Below are 21,120 nucleotides of genomic sequence, written 5' to 3'. Positions count from 1 at the left end.
GCAGCGTACGTAGGCAGTGAAAAAAAATGTTTTAGACCACACATCTGAAGTAAAATTTATCAAGCTCTGCCTTTCAACGTCCGTTTGCCTCCCCCTATTACACATTTCGTAACGCATTTGCTTACTCCTCAAGTCAAGCGTGCGTAAAGAAGTTTTACTTCAAAAATATCGAAATATTATGATCGCATTTTATTTATTGCAGCCAAATCACAATAATTCAATTAAAACAATAATTAAACAATAACATAAGACTGTATAAGAAATGTCGACAATAATAATGATAATAAATATAAATATTAAAATTTAGTGATAAGTGAACCGGCAAACAAGTGAAAGGTCCCAGTGATCTAACGATGTAAAAAAAGTGAAAGTGAAACAGTGCGCGTAACTAACCGGCCCGGAGCGAACGTCTTGCGAAACATCGTATTGACAATAATAACGTAACTAAAAAATACTTAGAATCAATAAAAGTATAAAAAAAATTACTACACAATAATGAAGAAAAAACACGTGAACTTTTATTAAAACAAGTGAATTAAAAAACACAAGTGCTTCAAAAGTACAGGAGTTCATCGCAAAGCGATTATTAAAAAAAAAACAGAGTTTCACAACAGCTGGGGAGGATAAACCAAATGGAAGTTTTCAAATAAAGAAGTGCATTTACGAAGATCCCTCGGCATTTTGCCATAGAGGATACATTCCAGATTTAAATGAGCTGTCACTGAGCACGGAGTTATTGAGTTATTGCGCAGAGGACACGTTCCAGATTCAAAACTGACCAAGGAGTTATCGACCAAGGAGTTTCTAATTTACAAACAAGGAATAAAATAAGACGAGCAACCATAGTTTGTTAGCGAGGAGGTTTTGTCGGTGGTTGTATATTATTATATCGCATTCCGCCCTCGGCGGTTGGCCAATGGGGTGTAAGGTGCCGCCCCCGCGCGGCTCTCTGCCGCACTTCTGTGCGATACTGCTCGTCCTGAACGCGGGTAAGTCGACTTTATTTGTCCATTTATTTGTACTCTAGCATCTAGGATTCAATTTGGGATAGTTTGACCCAATATTCGCGGTGTTTGACCAAATGTTTGACATGTAATTTTGCTGGCACAAAGCTCTTGCTCGAGAGACCATTCCATTTGCGGTCAAACATTGCAACTTATTTGCAGTTAACAGATTTCCAAAGAAGTTTAGCTTGATTAAAAGGTAAACGGGTAAAGGGAAAGTTGTTTATAATAAATGATCATCAAATAAACTGAGAAATGTCATCTACGAGTACCTACTGCAATGATGTTAATTGACCTACTGTATGAAATCCACGAAGGGTTGTCTGTAAGCACCGGATGACATTTTGTTACCCTATTTTCGTATACCTATGTCGACTAACATACGTGAATGTTAGTGAATTAGCATGCTAATTGTAAGTGGAAAACTAGCATCTGTATCAACAGCAAAACTACGCAAGAATACGTCTTATATGATGTTCTGCCTCTGCCCCATCCATTGGTATGCTCAAGGCCTTTAACTAGGGTAAGTATTATCATCATTAGCAACCCATATTCGGCTCAATGTTAAACATGAGTCTTCTCTCAGAATGAGAAGGGTTAGGATAAACCACGCTGGCCCAATGCGGATTGGCAGACTACTAGACACTTAGAGAATTAAAAAAAATTTTAGGTATGCAGGTTTCTTCACGATTTTTTCTTTCACTGTTGACACGCGACATTAAATTTCTTAAGATGCACACAACTGAAAAGTTAGAGCATGCCCCGGACCGGATCCGAACCTACACCCTCGAATCGAATTCAGAGGTCATATCCAATCCACATCCCGTGCTATAGATCCTTAAACATGTCAACTACGAGTAGGTATATAGCAGTAGCGAAGACTGAAATTTTCTCGTAGGTAACCCGTTCATGTGGTTTTTTAGTATGAATGTGTTTTTGGCTGAGTACGTTAAATGTACGTCCATAAAACTCGTGGATTTTTAAAGGTAACCCGATATGAATCAGGTTGTTACGGATCGCCCCTGGTATATTCTTATGGCAATATGTTGTTTATAAGTTATTAATACACAGCAGTTTACCTTTACCTACATACATTGTATTGCAATATTTACAAGCTCTACTTATGATAGAACGGGTGCCTGCATAGCCAGATCTGCCTCATTTTATGAAAGTTGAAAGAAAAGCCTACCATAGGTAAATACGGTGTCTAATTATGGACTTTGGAAGATAGGACGTAGGTAGGTAGGTTTGACGGCCTCCGTGGTGCAGTGGTGTGTGGTGGATTTACAAGAGGGAGGTCTTTGGTTCGATCCCCGGCTGGACCAATTGAGGTTATCTTAGGTCCAGGCCTGGCTAGTGGTAGGCTTCCCCTTCGGCCGTGGCTAGCTACCACTCTACCGGCAAAGACGTACCGCCAAGCGATTTAGCGTTCTGGTATGATGTCGTGTAGAAAGTAGAAACCGAAAGGGGTGTGGATTTTCATTCTTCTAACAAGTTAGCCCGCTTCCATCTTAGATTGCATCATCACTTACTGTCAGGTGAGATTGTAGTCAAGGGCTAACTTGTAAAGAATAAAAAAAAAGGTTGTCAGTGATCACCGTATGACATTTGTTACATAGAATCTCAATTTCGTATTGTCAACAACAACATACAACATACAACAACATACGTCAAAGTTAGTAAATTAGCCTGCAGATCCTCAAGGGTTAATTTTTCAAACAAAAAAAGTAAGGAATTACCAGATTTTTTCATTCTTTGACAAATTAACCCTTGATGGGGGGGGGGGGGGGGTTGTTATACAGACACCGGACTCGACCTCGTGTCAGTTTTATTGTTGGATTTAAATACGTAAAACATAAACATAGATGTGCATGTAGATTAATTATTACGAGAATATTCAAGGCTATTCTAAACGATTTAAACGTCCTATAGTGAGTCATAAGTGTTCTAGAGTGCACTGTTTGTTCTTAATCGACTTCAGAAAAGGAGGTTTTGTATGTATATTGTATCATACAATATACATTAGTTTTAATTATTGTTTTTGGTGAAGGTAGGAACACAGTATAAACATACAAATTGTATGTTTATATTATGTTCCTATACCTTCACCAAAAACAATAATTCATCATCATCATTTCAACCCATATTCGGCTCACTGCTGAGCTCGAGTCTCCTCTCAAAATGAGAGGGGTTAGGCTAATAGTCCACCACGCTGGCCCAATGCGGATTGGGAGACTTCACACACGCAGAAAATTGAGAAAATTCTCTGGTATGCAGGTTTCCTCACGATGTTTTCCTTCACCGTTTGAGACACGTGATATTTAATTTCTTAAAATGCACACAACTGAAAAGTTGGAGGTGCATGCCCCGGATCGGATTCGAACCCACACCCTCCGGAATCGGAAGCAGGGGACATTCTTATAGGGGGTCCACTGGGCTATCACGACGTTCAGTGTAAATCCACACAATAGTAGATGATAGAACCTCTAATTCCCACGACCACCATTGCAACATAAGATGTCACAATGAAGCGAGAATGTCGTAACTTGTACCGCCTGACAAGTTCTATAAAGGTGCATACAGACTGGAGCATTCACTTGTAACAGAACATCGAACATTCGCCGTTTTTATATTTGTCAAACTGAACAACGAGCCGAGCCAAGCATAGATTCTCCAATAGCACGCACTCATTGATTGACATTCATTCATGACATTTTTGCTGATAATTGGGCCAATTGTTGTGCAAAGAACTAATTATTGTAATTGTTATAGTTATTATTGCAATTTTTTTTTTCTATTTCTGTACTTATGTAATTTGTTTTTTGTTAATTTTTTATATTTTTTGTTTATTTTTATTGTGGTGTTTAAATTTCTTTTCATATACTACTTAATTAGTGTAAATGGATTTGTCCGTACTGATTAATAAATAAATAGGGGTCCAATCCGCATTGGGCCAGCGTGGTGGACTATTGGCCTAAACCCCTCTCATTCTGAGAGGAGACTCGAGCTCAGCAGGGAGCCGAATATGGGTTGATAACGACACTGAACGAAGGTTTTTGCTGGTTTGTCCAAGGACCTTTTATTTGTCTCAACTAGACATATAATTTAGTATTAAGCCGTGATAGCCTGATGGATATGACCTCTGCCTTCAATTCAGAGGGCATCGATTCGAATCTGGTCCGGGGCGTGCAATATGTGAATATTAACTAATTTAATATCACGTGCCTTATACTGTGAAGGAAAAACTGTATAATTTTGCAATTAAACACTTTTTATTTATTAATATTATAATATTTATTACTGATTTCTTACGGATTACAAAATATTACAGGTTACAATATATGACCACCATGAAGCCCGACAAAAGTGTCGTGGTGGTTTTCTCGGTGTGTGACAGTAGCTGTCACCTGTCATTCACAAATTAAATAGACAGACAACATATTAAATTATGTTGCCATTCTTACAAAAAAATCGTGAGGTAACCTGCATACCTGAGCATTTTCTCAATTCTCTTCATATGTGAAGTCTGACAATCCGCATTCATTGGGCCAGCATGGTGAACAATTAGCCTAGCCCCTCTCATCCTCAGAGGAGACTCGTACTCAACAGTGAGCCATATATGGGTATAGGATTTAATGATGAAGATGATGAGTCATACATTTTAAACTGAACTCTACACCAAAAACGATTTAAAAAAGTCTTTCACCAATGGAAAGCTATATTATAAGCAAGCAACATAGGCTATGTTGTATCCCCGTACTCCAATGAGAACGGGAACTACACGGGTGATACTGCAGGGCGTTTAGTAATTTATACATACGACGTATATCAAAGTTGGGTTCCTTGACCTCGCTCACAAAACCTCACATCATTAGCATTCACTTCAAAGCTTTAGGAGAGCACCGAAATGAGGGTATTTTAATGTAATCTGCTTTTTGTTAAACGCCACACATATACGTTCACTTTCATCCCATTCACTTCACTTTCATACACGTCTATACACTTCCAAAAGGAATCATAAAGAGTGTGTTTTCGTTGATATTACTCCTTATGAAATCTTCATTTTTATTCATCACTCATGTCATGTCATAATTGTCATATCATTGATAGTCCTATGGATATGACCTCTGTCTCCGATTTCGCAGGGTGTCGGTTCGAATCCACCAAATAAAAAAAATAAATATCACATGTCTCAAACAGTGAAGGAAAAACATCGTGAGGAAACCTGTATACCAGAGAATTTTCTTAATTCTTTACGTGTATGAAGTCTGCCAATCCGCATTGGGCCAGCGTGGTGCACTATTGGCCTAACCCCTCCCATTTTGAGAGGAGACTCGAGCTCAGCAGTAAGCCGAATATGGATATTGATGATGATAATTCATTACCAGCAAACACCTGCCTACTTTGTACGCGTGAAATTCAGTTTTTCGCAAATCCTGCGGGATCCAACGATATATCTGGGATAAAAAACTATATATATCAATACCAATATTATAAAAAGGTTATTTTTGTGGTATATTGGATCTCCTAAGCCGATTTTGAAAATTCACTAGAAATCCACTTCATTTTCGAGTGTAATGTAATAGGCTATATTTTATCTCCGTATTTTTATAGGAATGGGAACTAGGCGTCTGCTAGTGTTGTATATAATACTAGGGGAGCTCGGGATGCTAAATTTGCAGTTACTAAGCGTCATGACGAATGAAAAAACTACAGACTTTTGTTACTTTGACTTATTTAAATTATTTAGCGATTAATTAAGAGATTATTTCCTCCAAGATAACTCAAGAACTAAAATACAAGGGTTTTATTTTGTAACTTTGGGACCCTCCCATTCCATTACATTACGCTCAAATCGTCAGATTTTCGAAATGCACACCTTTTAATAATTAAGTAATCTATTTTTCTGGGTTGACCCACCATTATTAAGGGCTCATACTTGATGGAGGAACTCAACAACTCTAAAAATCCTCTCTTCTCCCTACTTTAACCTCCCCTAGCTTCCAGTGAAAATCACTTCCTGAGAAAGATCTATAGATACTAATATTATAAAGCTGAAGAGTTTGTTTGTTTGATTGAACGCGCTAATCTCAGGAACTACTGGTCCAATTTGAAAAATTCTTTCAATGTTAAATAGCCCATTTATCGAGGAATACTTTAGGCTATATATTATCCCCGTACGGCGTCAACTAGTATTATATAAAAATATGGTTATTATAAAAACACTGACACTTTTGAAAAAACCCAATATATCAGCTTCGTGGATTGTTTTAAACAAACTATCAAGAGATTATCCTGTCTTCAAAAACTATGTTTTTCCAATAAAGCGTATATTATACTCGACGCGGCGGGACTCGGGGGGAGACGCGAGGCGAGAGGGGACTAATCCCATAATCTTGCCAAAGCACTCCTCCACTGCGTTGTTACACTTTGTTTATGGGAGTTGCGATGTTTTAAACCTATGGTTTTATACTTTGTTGAAACCAAACTAAAATTCTATCACTGTAAAGTCGCTTACGCTGGAAGTTCGCTTAGATCTTTTAAACGGATTTTAATGCAGTTTTCAGCAATCGTCGTTATCAACCCATATTCGGCTCACTGCTGAGCTCGAGTCTCCTCTCAGAATGAGAGGAGTTAGGCCAATAGTCCACCACGCTGGCCCAATGTGAATTGGCAGATTTCACACACGCACAGAATTAAAAAAATTCAGGTTTCCTCACGATGTTTTCCTTCACCGTTTGAGACACGTGATATTTAATTTCTTAAAATGGACACAACTGAAAAGTTGGAGGTTTCCCCGGACCGGATTCGAACCCACACCCTCCGGAATCGGAGCCAGAGGTCATATCCACTGGGCTATCACGGTTTTCAGCAATGTATAGTGATTCAAGAGGAAGTTTTATTTGTTTAAAAAGTACTTAATTATAATTATACTAGCGGACGCCCACAACTTCGTCCGCAAGGAAATCAGTGTGAACTTTCAACCCCTATTTACCACTTTAGGGGTTGAATTTTATAAATTCTTGAATCACGTTACGAGTATAATTCGCATTTTGTTAATGATTTATGAACAATTTTTTAAAACTGTAATGGGGATGATGACTAGGTTTGAATATATTGATTTTTATGATACATTCGGGTAAATAGGGTCAATGTTAACTAATTTATACATAAAAAGCAAAGATTGTCTGGATATTTGCGAAATAAATAAGATTATAAAATTTCAAAATCTATTAAAAATATTTTATCGTAATTAGATGAAAATTCATACAGTTTTAGCTTCCTTACATTAAATATGACATTTTTTAATATATGAACTATAAACCTAAACGCACAAATAACAAAGATATTAGTAATTTGTTTGAACGCGCATACAAATCTAACGATCATTACATTGCCTATGACGTCATTAGTTCGAGCCATTTTGTATGGGGCGTTTTTCAGGGAGCCGCGGCAGCGCCGCAAATCTGACTCTTTAAACCCCTGTAGCAACGAAAGTAATGATCGCAGATACCCTGTTACTTTTACAAAATTGCTTTACTATTAGTATACTTTTAATTTATATACAATTTAAAAAACTGTCATCATCCCTATTCTAAAAACTAAGGACTTCCCTACAAACTTACAAACCCCCATTTCCCCCTTCTATTTTTACTTTTAGGGTGAAACTACCCTATGTTTTGCTCCAAAGTCTCCATTTATACCGTACTAAAATTCATCTTGATCGATTCAGCTGTTTAGCCGTGAAAAGATAACAGACAGACAGTGGGACAGATTGTGGGACAGACAGTTTGGCTGGTAGGAGGCTTCGGCCGCGCTTAGTTACCACCCTACCGTCAAAGATGTACCAAGCGATTTAGCGTTCCGGTACGATTTCGTGTAGAAACCGAAAGGGGTGTAGATTTTCATCCCCCTTCTAACAAGTTATCTCGCTTCCATCTTAGATTGCATCATCACTTACCATCAGGTGAGATTGTAGTCAAGGGCTAACTTGTAAAAGAATAAAAAGAATAAAAAAAAGAGATAAGCAGACTTACTTCCGCATTAATAATATTAGTATCGATACTTTCATACGCATTTAGTGAAAAACGGTGTAATGAAAGTGTACACCAATTTTCTCACAAAGAAAATCGCTAAATTTTTCTGCGGAAGATATCGCGTGCGTCGACTAGTACGTGGCTAGTAGCTACGAATACAATGAGCGTTTACCACGTCAGAAGAGGCCGAGAGGACGGAGGGCCGCTAACAATGGGAGGGCTGTCTGCTCTCGATCATGCCGTTACCCTGTTACTCACAACATGCATACTCGGATCGCGCTGATATTGCACAGTTTATTTTTTCCTATACGAGGAGACGTACCCTCTTCCTCTTTTTAACCGACTTCAAGAAGAGAATGAATTCGACTATGTTTTTAAAAACGTATCGCCAAGCGGCTTAGCGTTTCGGTGCGATGTCGTGTAGAAACTGAAAGAGGTGTGGATTTTCATCCTCCTCCTAACAAGTTAGCTCGCTTTCATCTTCGATTGCATCATCATTTACCATCAGGTGAGATTGTTAGGCTAACTTATAAAGAATTAAAAAAATGTTATGCGATTACTCGAGGACGTCTGGACCGATCTGGAATAGTTATTTTTTTTTTGAAAGGGCACTGTTACATACATACTACATATACTTCTGAGGTGGTCCCATTGTCATCATGTCAGGATATGATGGAATCCTGGAGAAATCGAGGGGAACTTTCAAAATCTCAGGGGCGATTAGTGCATTTGTTCAATTTTCATTAAGTATTTTAAAATACCTACTACAGTGCAATAAAGGCGTGTTCCTATATTGAGTTAACTAAAAATTTAAATTTATATTAAGAGGCAGAGCGATCTATTGTATATTCATTTATTCCTCATTGCAACAGTAGTTAATAGGATTCGGATATTGGGTCCAGCATAAAAATGTACAGTATATATATCTTATATTTTAAATTAAATTTCCTTATTTACTAGTTACCCTCTGTGTATTTCCAATCCCAGTGGGAATATAAGAAGTTAATTGCTGATAATGTAGCATACCATTGGTTAAGAAATTTTAGTAGTGTTTCGGTCCTTATTCGTAACAAACTAACAATCAACTAACTGTACAATATTAATGTATAGTTAATATATTCCACAAAATAGTAATATAAAAAAATAAAAGAAAAAATATTTAACTGTCCCAAAGTTTCTTATTCTTTTATTTCGGCTATAAAACTCCCGTGTAATTATCATAATGGATTCAACAGCCACCCCCGCGCGTTTGAGATGAATCTGTAGGGTGCATATTCAGTGGATTCGGTTAGGATGCTGCGCACTGGACCGCGGTGTGTTTAGACCTGTTATTGACGGCTTTTCTTTTGGTTAAGATGAACTGAGATTGTTATAAGACTAACCCACGAAGTTCCCGTATATTATATTATTCCCGTATATAATATTTTCCAGAGATTACCCACTACAAAAATTAATATTTAAATGTAAATAAATATTTTTTGTAAACTATTGCCACCAATAGAAAAGTACAAATAGAAGGAAGAAAGAAAGAAAATAAATTTTATTCAAATCTAAAAGTTACATATAAAAAATTTACCTAATATTGTAATATGTATTATTATTATTTATCTATGAACGTATTTAAATAACCAAGTGCGAATCAGTACGAAGGGTTCCGTATTCCATTATTTGGTTCTAGTATCTATAAAAACGGATTTTCTCTAAAAAAAAGAATTACCAATATCAGACCACTCAGAAAAAGTTATGAGTGTTCATACATAAAAAGAATATACGTGTCTAATTATGAAACCTTCCTCCATTTTTTCGTAGGTTGAAAAGCTTGTCAACGTGACAAGCTTGTCAAAAGAGAAAGTTCATTTATTTCGATTAGGCTTACTTTAACAGCACTTTTGAAAGATCAGGTTTTGTCATGTTATAATGGTAATAATCAAAGTCGAAAACTAAAAAAACACCTTCATTTTTTAAATATTTTTTTTACTACTTCCGAGTTTGTTTGTTTTTGCCTGAGAAAGCCTTGTTAAATGTAAAAACGTTTGAATAGCGTCGCATTGAGATGCCAATTCCCCCGCCATCAATCCGCCATGGTCCATGAGGGGTCGCGAGTGAGAACCCCATCAACTACACAACTCCGCGTATGCTTACTAATGCGGTAATAGTGTTGCATTGTGATGGGAAAATATATTGAAATTATTTTGAATGGTTTCCAAAATTGGGAAGATTTTATCATTATCAATCCATATTCGGCTCACTGCTGAGCCCGAGTCTCCTCTGAGAATGAGAGTGATTAGACCAATAGTCCACCACGCTGGCCCAATGCGGATTGGCAGACTTCACACATGCAGATAATTAAGTCTGTATGTGTGGTCTTTATGATTTATTAAATCAATTAGTAAATTGTTTGACCCGCCGTTTATCTTCGTTGGTACTGGGCCTATGAAACTATCCTATATATAACCTTAAAATACACCCTAAGATACTGGACTACCAATTTGAAATTCTATTATGGACGCCGAAATACTAATAATTCTACACAAAATATCATTTAAAATATCAAATAATTGCAATTACAACGTATAATAAAGAAAATAATAAGTAATAAAGTTTTTGAAAAAATTATTAGGAGCTTTTCTGATAACTACCATAGATACAAAGAATAAATAATAAATAAGTCGAGCCGTTTCAGAGGTCTGCGTCCATAAATACTGCTAACGAAATTTTTGTATTGAGTGTCGACTCTGTTCAGTGATACGTAGGGTCACCCCAGGCCCACCCCAGGAAATAATCCTAGATACGCCAATGCCAACCCGCATAGGAGAAGCATGTTGGGTCTAAGCTCTATATCCTTTTTCCTATCCCTGTAATGATAATGAAATGATGTGCCTACCCTAGGTAACATTCTAGTGCACGCCACTGAGTAAGCCAAACCGTTTACGCCGCCTCCCTCAATAACTTAAAACGTCAATCAATAAGCCGATGCCGACAAAAAGTGATAAAAACAGCGCATGTGCGTGCCTCTACACTCGGCTCCTTCTTACAGATAGCGGACGCTTCGCGGTTTCACCCGCTCAGCTCCAGATCCCGTGGGAATCATCATCATCATCATCACCCGTGGGAATACGGGGATAAAATATAGCCTATGTTACTCGTTAGAGATGTAGCTTTGTAATGGTGAAAGAATTTCTCAAATCGGTTGAGTAGTTTTTGAGTTAAATCGTAACAAAGAAACAAAACATCAAATCTTACCTCTTTATAATATTAAAGGAGATGGTCCAAAATTTTATGAAGCCCAGGATCAGTTATTGTATCTTGGCGGAAATAAAAGAAGATATTTTTTTTACGTATTTTTGATTATACAAATCTACGAACTTACTTTAATTCTTTCGAAATAATATTCATTCTCTCTCAAGAAATGCAACAGTAATATGGGTATTAATGGCGGATTGATGACGTTTTCAATGTAGTAGTCGATTTGACGTTTGCTGTCATTTGTCATGTCATAGTTGCTCTATGGGCACCATCTTGATATAAATCAAAAACTTGGGTTTTAATTTTATTTATTTCTTTTTATTTAATTAGATTTATTCACTTATTTAGATTTTAATAAAATCCTTGTATTTTTTTTAAATTTTAATGATACGGGGTACAAGAGTGGACCTGAATTAGACCATCTCCTTTACAGACTTACGGATGCCTGAGACTTCATCCGCGTTAATATTTAAAGATGGATACGATCATAATTTTGTAAAAAAAATTGACAAAAAACAAAATTGCTTGCCTAAGCAAACAACAACAATAGTTTGCAAACATTACTTGATAAAACGTTTGACTAGCAAGTACCAAAATATGTCAAACATGTCGGTTCCAATCCCTCGAATTTCAAATATAGACTTTCCCCACCAATTAACCCCCTCTCTCATTTAAAAAGTCAGTCATTTATTAATTGCGAATATATTTTGAATTTTGATTTATGAAACCAGTGTGCCTAGTGGGAGTTTTCAATATTTTCATACTGTTACTGTCACGTTGACGTAAACGCAAAATTTATATGGAATTGAAACAGTTGTGCAGTAGTGCCACTAGATGGCGCTGTTTCAATTCCTTGGAAATTCGCGTTTACGTTACGTGACAGTAACAGTATCAAACTGCCACTAGGCCCTCAGTTTGAAGTTCTCATGTGTTTATGCAATAGCAAAGACCAAGCTGGTTAGCTATGATACCGTTTTACTGCATAACAACAATTTGTGTGAAAATTCCCTTATTCTCCAGAAATTAGTATTCATCCCCCGTGGAGGGTAGAATATATTTTGGCAGCGAAGTCACGTACAGCTGCGCCCCTCTGTCAAAACGGCAAATGGAATTTGATGAAATTTCTACAATAAATTATTTTCCTTTCCTAAATAGTACTCGTAGCTACAAGTATTAAGAATTTGCCTCGTTGGTGCAGTAGTTAAGTTATGCTGCTTTGTATTATAAGGTCCTGTTCCTGGGTTTGAGATCTAGATCAGACTGTGAAATATTGGATAACTTATTTTTTGCAAGCATTGCTTAGTAGCGGGATTTAGGAAGTTGGTGGTGTTACTCCCGTGTCTTGGAGAGCACGTTAAGATGTCGGTTCCCGTCACTATTAGTATCTGATAGTTATCAGTCGCATTTGGGTCAACGAAGAATAAGTAGGCACAAGGAAGGATGTGTATCTTCTTGGTCTGGTGGATAACATAAGAGGCTTTGGTTCACAAGATCCTGCGCTCGAGACCAGGGTCGCGCTGTGAATCACTGAGCGTTTACTGACTTTTCAGTAAAAATTCTTAGCTACGGATTAGGAAGTTGGTGCTATCTATCTATATTATGGTGGTCGTCGGTCGTGATGTCCTTCACACTTCAGCTATGCGACTTGTTGAACTATGTCAGTGATTTTGGTTATTCTATGGATTCCGCATATCTTATTCGATCACGCAGAGAAACCAATTTTTCAGTAAAAATTGCTCCGGATTAGCAAGCTGGTGCTACCCCATTGGTCGTCGGTCGTGGTAATCATTCACACTTCAGTTACGCGACTCGTTGAGCTATGTCAGTGATTTAGGTTATTCTGCGGATCTCCTCATTTCTAATTCGCACGCAGAGATACTCGAAGCATAGCTCGCTCTATCACCCGCTGAGTGACTTTAAGAACTCTCATAAGGCGAATGGTAGACTAATAGGTTTCACTTCTGAGAAGTGTCGAAGCACGCGTCAGCTTAAGCTACTGGTATGTTCGGTGTTTCGGATACTCTTATGGTTAGTACAGTTGTTTCACTTTCTTACTTTACGTCACATGTTATAGACAAAACTTGTGAGTAAGTTATCAGACACTTAATAGAAGATGGTAAAACCGGCCATTGGTTTCCTCAATTTTCTTTGCTCTCAATCGCTTATCGATCCTCAGTCATGAGGGACCGACTCGAGAGTCGATCCCTCATGACTAAGGATCGTGACTATCTTGGCGAGTCATCTTTCGATATCATCAATGATCAATGCTCCTCCATCGAGTACGGTCGCTGGCCATTTGGACAGCACTGTAAAAAGTGCGAGCACCTGTTTCTTTGAGTAGATTAGACCACCGTGTTGGAGATCATGACCGTTTGTTTTTTTTTTCGTTCCCACGGCGTGTGATATGACCGAAATAACCGAGGATGCGCTGTGGACAAATGGCTGAGAGACGTGTTTTAATTTGAATCTGTGAAAGAATTCAAACATTTTTGCGTTTTACATACGTAACATTCGCCTTCTACACCACATCTCGAATAGTCTTTCTCTGGCGTGATTAGTCCACGTCTCTACATAAAGGAAGATCGGAAAACTGCTTGGACCAGCCATGTTTTGGTGTGATACTTCGGTTCCACAAGTTTGTTAGCCTCGTCATCGATCTTCATAGCTATTGCTGTTTCTTTGCTTAATTTTGGACAATTTCCTTTTATTGAGGGAAAATATGAAGTAATCCCGGTAAAATGATTCCAATGATGATCGCCGAGGCGTGCCCGGCGCATTATGATTACGTATTTATCTAATAACTCCGCCATGTTAGGGGATGTTTGATTGACGTGCGGGGCGCTGAGATTGCGTTGCGTTAGGGGTTTAGTAGGGGTGGCGCGCACAAGAAATGGTCAACGATCTCGGAATTATCACACACTGTCATTCATTTGTTTTACATGTTTAATACTCAATGCCTAAAAAACACAAAATGTAATTATTTAAAACATCATTATTTTAAAATGTATTAAAATGTCTATACCTCTTAAGCATTTATAACCATAATGACGTCGTCGATAGTGAACGTTTCACTATTATTAAATTTTCTGGAAGTTTTACACACTTTTTAATAACTAAAATTTATAATTTGAAGTGACTAAAACAAACATTGTTGATATATTACATACCTTACAATACAATACAAAACAATTTTTACCTAATTGCAAGTAAATTAAATAACATAACGAAAAACAAAATGGCCATGTTCAAGATATATACCTAATTTTCTATACAAAACAAAAATTTAAGAAAATAAGTTTGCTTTTCCTGAGATCGAAAGCAAAACATGTATTTTTCAAAAAAATAAACTATCGAGAAAAGTTTTACAAATTGTGTATTTTGTATAGTCATAACGAAGCTAACACTTTGAAATATCATTTACCCAAATATCAGGCTCCTAACTTTTCCAGAATCTGAGATCCAGAACCATTTGTAACCACCAAATTACATATTGCAGACGCTTAATATTCTCAGCACTTAATCCTTATCTTAGTCGTATGCTAGTTGACATAAATATATGAAATTAAGATTCTATGTAAAATGTCATCCGGTGCTTACTGGTAGATATCACAGTAGGTAATTGACATTTTGTCAATTGATTTGATGTTTATTTTAATAGGTTGATTAAAATTAAAATAATGAATAGACCAGCAGGTTTGTCTGATCTGTCTGGATTTTCCAGTTTAATTGTCGGTGGTGTGACAACCCTAAGCACCCTCCGAGGCACCCTCGCCCCAACACGTACACTTAATACAGTTTTGTCTTCGCATTTCGATACTCATTTGTATCCTCGGAGGATAGCATGTAATATGTCGCGGACATTATCCTGTGCTAGGTGCTTCATATATTACGTGCTGGTTGGAACTGTCAAGCAAGTATTGGAGGATTAAGTCTGTTCTTGATAGAGAAAGTACCGCCATTCTTACACAACCAATCTTTTGTAAATTTGGGTGTACTCTTCTATAACAAGATCCCCAAAACTGTGATGGACCTGTTAACATAACTTTGCAGATCGAACCACCACTTCGGTGACTTTACCGTTGAGCTATTGAGGCTATCATCATCATCATATCAGCCGATGTCCACTGCAGGACATGGCCTTTTGTAGGGACTTCCAAACATCACGATACTGAGCCACCTGCATCCAGCGAATCCCTGCGACTCGCTTGATGTCGTCAGTCCACCTAGTGGGGGTCGACCAATACTGCGCTTTCTAGTGCGGGGTCGCACCAGCGCCTTGGGACCCAAACGTCTTGGGGCTATAAGTGACAAATCTGAATATGTTATCTCTTGTAAGAAATTAAATATCACGTGTCTCAGACGGTGAAGGAAAAACATCGTGAGGAAACCTGCATACCAGAGAATTTTCTTAATTAAATGAGTGTATGAAGTCTGCCAATCCGTATTGGGCCAGCGTGGTGGACTATTTTTTTTTATTTTTTTATTCTTTACAAGTTAGCCCTCGACTACAATCTCACCTGATGGTAAGTGATGATGCAGTCTAAGATGGAAGCGGGCTAACTTGTTAGGAGGAGGATGAAAATCCACACCCCTTTCGGTTTCTACACGGCATCGTACCGGAACGCTAAATCGCTTGGTGGTACGTCTTTGCCGGTGGTAACTAGCCACGGCCGAAGCCAGACCTGGACAAATTAAGAAAATCTTAATCTGCCCAGCCGGGGATCGAACCCAGGACCTCCGTTTTGTAAATCCACCGCGCATACCACTGCGCCACGGAGGCCGTTAACTATTGGCCTAACCCCTCTCATTCTGAGAAGAGACTCGAGCTCAGCAGTTAGCTGAATATGGGTTGATAACGATTATAAAGTTTATGTACTAATGCTACTATTATATGGTTCTCTATAGTAAGATAATCCAGCAACTAATATAGCAACTCTATTATCAATAAGTTGTCGAAGTAAGATACTAAGTTAAGTGTAGTTTTAAATTGAAGTTTTTCATACAAATTAGATCTTTATGCTTTAAATTAGCTGACGCCGCGCGGTTTCACCCACGTGGTTCCCGTTCCCGTAGGAATATGGGAATAATATATAGCCTATAGCCTTCCTCGATAAATGAGTTATCTAACACAAAAAGAATTTTTCAAATCGGACCAGTAGTTCCTGAGATTAGCGCGTTCAATCAAACAAACAAACTCTTCAGCTTTATAATATTAGTATAGATGTGTTTTCTCTTGTCCGCAGGTCTGGCCGCGTCACGCCGTCCAGAGCCGTACTTTGGTCGGGTGATCGGTCGACTGACACAGTACGCGCACGGCATCCGCGGGACGGTGTATGCAGTGGACGAGAGCACGGTCTTCGTGAGGGGGTTCGCGTACGATGGGACGGCGCCTGATGCGTTCTTCTGGGTGGGCGACACCCACCAACCTTCCCCCGAAGGCACACTGGTGCCGTATCCAGAGGATTATGCAAGCCGGTATGAGAGATTAAAATTACTCAATTTTTTTTATGTCTTCGTAAATTTTGAAAAATTTTTAAATTTTTTTTCGTTTTGTTAGATTTTGGGTCGCGAGATGAAAGAAAACACATTAAAGCACTGCTTGATTATCTGTTTATTAATATTTGTAAAATATAGTGAATTGCAGATCACTTGAAAAAGAAGATAATGACAGATAATCTGACACTTAAATGTCCGAGAAATGACAGTCTAAATCTATACTTCTATACTAATATTATAAAGAGGTAAAGTTTGTAAGTTTGTAACAATTTTTTGAAATGGGGTAATCTTCGGAACTACTGGACCGATTTTAAAAATTCTTTCACCAATAGAATGCTACGTTATCGGGGAGTGCTATAGGCTATATTTTATATTTCTATCATATATAACTACTGAGATATCGCGGGTTTTCTCTTACAGGTCAGACCGAAAAACTTACTTATTCGCATGCGCTGCCTCAACCATTGCATATAACTGAAATAAATGTATGGAGACTTTTTGAACCTTTAAAAGTTCTACAAAAAAGTCCGCGACACCATATATCTATCTTTTATATTTTAGCAGATATAGTACCTTTAGTACTTTAATAAATTATTTAAATTTTAAACTAAGGTTTACGTCATTATTTACACAACTAAACTTAAATCCTTATCAAAATAAATGATTTAATAATCACAAGGATATTATAGAGATAAGATTTGTCCTTTACAATATGTTAATTAGTTATATAGTTTCGGAGATAATACAAAATTTCTGGAAGTCGCAGAAATGCCGCTATATGACGCCCCGCGGTTTCAATTACGAGGTTCCCGTTCCCGTGTGAATATGAGGACCAAACATAGCCTATGACACTCGCAAATAATGTAGCTTTCTATTGGTAAAAAAAATTTCCAAATCGGTCCAGTAGATCCAGAGATTACCCCCGACAACCACACAAACTATACCTCTTTATAGTATTAGCATAGAAGTCGCTTGGGAAATTATAGTCTTTTGGTCATTGCACCACGCACAAAGGGCTGGACCAATTTTGCTGGGGTAGGGATAGCATAGAGGTAGGGAAGGGGTAGGATAGAGGTAGGGTAGGGGTAATTTAGGGAAAGTGTAGGGTAGGGTAGGGTAGGGTACGGATAAGGTAGAGGTAGTGTAGGGTAGGGGCAAGGTAGAGGTAGGGGAAGGATATGGAACGTATAGGGTAGGGGAGGAGTAGGATAGGGGTAGGATAGGGTAGGGGTAGGGTACGGGTAGGGTAGGGTTAGGGTGGGGATAAGGTAGGGGTAGGGAAGGGTTAGGGTTAGCGGTAGGGTAGGAGTAAGGTAGGGGTAGGGTAGCGGTAGATTAGGGGTAGGGTAGGATAGGGTATGGATAGGTTACGGGTAGGGTTAGGGTAGGGTAAGGTGGGGGGAGGGAAGGGTTAGCGTTAGCGGTAGGGTAGGAGTAAGGTAGGGGTAGGGTAGGGTAGGGTAGAGGTAGAGAAGTTTACATCAATTTTTACGCGGACGAAGTTGCGGGCGTCCGCTAGTAAACAATATAGATACTTATTACTGGCTAGTATTGTATCATAGACATGTATTTTTGCTTATTCCAACATGTTTAAGAGTATACTTCCAGATTGGTATCATTTAATTTTCGATTTTAATGCGGCGATTTTAATGTTGATATTCTAACAGAAAACTCAAAATCTGTTAGATTTCTTAACTTATTTAAATGTTTTGATTTGATGCATGCTTTTAACGAACCTACTAGGATAACCGCAACTTCAGGTACCTGTCTGGATAATATATTTTATAATTGTGTGCTTGAGAGAAAGAAGATAATAAATAAATTAAGCTCTGATCATAGTGGTCAAATAATTACTATCTTAAATAATAAAACCAATAGCAATCAATGGGTAAAGTGTAGGCCAATAACAGAAAGTAAATTAAAGCGATTCAAAAACACAATTATTTCTAAAATTCCAAGTCTTGCATTTGAAAATAATCATCCAGACATGCTCTTTGGTACACTTTTCAAGACAATAGACAGAGAGTTTAGTAAAATTTTTAACTTTAAACGCATTAATGCTAGCCAAAAATTAAAGTTTAGCGAATGGGCTACTGTAGGCATTTACAAAAGTAGAGACAAACTGTACGAGTTGTACGAGGAAAAACAATATACTCAAACGCGAACTTATTTAGATTATGTCAAAAGTTACTCAAAAATTTTCAAACGTGTTTGTATTCTTGCGAAATCGTTACACATCAAACAGAAAATAATTGAGTCTGAGAACAAGATACAAACCACCTGGAATATAATTAATAGAGAATCAGGAAAAATCAAACCGCGGGATATCAGTTTTGAATTAATTGTCAATGACAAAAAGGTAAACACTGATATCGAGGTTGTTAATGCCTTTGAAGATTTTTTCCAGAATGTTCCTATCTTGTTAACTGATTCACTAGATTCGTCTGCTACGGAAGCCCAGAGACTATTAAGAGGCAATGTTAAAGAGTGCAACGTTCTTTTTGAATTTCACCACATAACTGTATCAGACATTAAAAAATCTTTCAATTTGTTAAAATTAAAAAGAACCGGAGATCTGTGGGGCATGTCAGTGAAAGTAATATCTAATATAATTGATGTAATTGCTCCCCACTTAGCCATTATTTTTAATGAATGTGTGGACTTAGGTATTTTTCCGAACCTAATGAAGCATGGCAAATTGATACCACTTTTTAAATCAGGAGACAAATCAGATCTTAATAATTATAGACCGATTACAATATTGCCAACACTTAGCAAGGTCTTTGAAAAAATCATATTAAATCAACTTTTATGTCATTTTAATTTAAATAACTTGTTTCATCCTGAACAGTATGGTTTTACAAAAGGTCGCAATACAACTGATGCAGGGGCTAAACTTTTAAAACATATTTATGAAGCATGGGAAGGTTCTAAGAATGCTATCGGTGTGTTCTGTGATCTGTCCAAGGCGTTCGATTGTGTTGACCATAACACCCTTCTACTCAAGTTAAGCCACTATGGCATCAAAAGTGTTGCACTCGATCTCATTGCCTCTTATCTCAGTGATAGAACGCAGAAGGTATGCATAAATGATATAAAGTCGCACGGTTCCACTGCCATAATGGGCGTCCCACAGGGTTCAATTCTGGGTCCTTTTCTATTTTTAGTGTACATAAACGATTTACCATACCATGTCAGCGGCATATGTGAGATTGTACTGTTTGCTGATGACACATCCTTAATTTTTAAGTCCGACAGAAATAAAGATAACTCTGACGACGTAAACCGTGCCATATCGCATGTGTCGCATTGGTTCACTGCAAATAATCTACTTTTGAATGCCAAGAAAACTAAATGTATTGAGTTTTCATTGCCAAATGTTAAAAAATTAGATAAGTCTATAATGATCGATGGTGAAACACTGGAAATGGAGAGTTCCACAGTTTTCCTGGGAGTGACCTTGGATTGTAAACTTCAGTGGGGTGCTCATATAGAAAAACTGTCTGGTAAACTTAGCTCAGCGGCATTTGCCGTGAGAAAAATAAGACAGTTTACTGATGTTGATACAGCTAGGCTTGTTTATTTTGCGTACTTTCACAGCGTAATGTCTTACGGTATTTTATTGTGGGGCAAGGCTGCCGATATACAATCTATATTTGTTCTTCAAAAAAGAGCAATTCGAGCAATATATCAATTAAAATCACGCGAGTCCCTTCGTCAAAAGTTTAAAGAAATAGGTATACTAACAGTAGCCTGTCAATATATATATAACAGTATAGTATATGTAAGACAAAATATTAATTTGTACAAACGAAAAGGAGATTTAAACCCACGTCTTACTAGACACGGGCATAAGTTAGTTATTTCTGCATATCGTCTCCAAACAGTAAAAAAATCTTTTGTAGGTTTGGGTGTACTCTTCTATAATAAGATCCCCAAGACTGTGATGGACCTGCCGATGCATAGCTTTAAGCAATGTGTTAAAAAACATCTACTTAGTCGAGGGTACTACAACATTGATGAGTTCCTTAATGATAAAGATGCTTGGAGGTCGTTGGATCAGCTTCCACCTTCACACAGAAAGTAAAACTATAAAAAATGTAAACAGTAATTGTTATTAATTGTAAATTATAATACTGTATGACTTTTTCAAAAGAGCAACTGTTGAGTTTCTTGCCGGTATCTTCTCAGCAGAACCTGCCTTCCGAACCGGTGGTAGAATCTTTACAAATAGTCAACTGACGTGTCAAAAGTGCTTGTAAACTGAGCCTACTTGAAATAAATGATTTTTGATTTGATTTTGATTTGATTTCATGAAAATCGGTTTAGTAATTTTG

The 21,120-nt window shown here is 37.6% G+C and overlaps 1 protein-coding gene across 1 annotated transcript in view; it reads left to right on the top strand.

Annotated features, from left to right (window-relative positions):
- Window positions 1-213: 213 nt before the first annotated feature.
- Window positions 214-21,120, top strand: part of LOC112051957 (protein Skeletor, isoforms B/C) — a 50,576-nt gene continuing 29,669 nt past the window's right edge. Inside the window, exons 1-2 of the mRNA XM_052889097.1 lie at window positions 214-989; window positions 16,531-16,762. Of these exons, the coding sequence (XP_052745057.1) occupies window positions 917-989; window positions 16,531-16,762 (305 nt within the window). The 5' untranslated portion in view covers window positions 214-916. The remainder of the gene's footprint in view (window positions 990-16,530; window positions 16,763-21,120) is intronic.

This window comes from Bicyclus anynana, chromosome 24, assembly GCF_947172395.1.
Source record: "Bicyclus anynana chromosome 24, ilBicAnyn1.1, whole genome shotgun sequence".
Lineage (NCBI taxonomy): Eukaryota > Metazoa > Arthropoda > Insecta > Lepidoptera > Nymphalidae > Bicyclus > Bicyclus anynana.
This window is presented reverse-complemented; position numbering and strand designations above follow the sequence as displayed.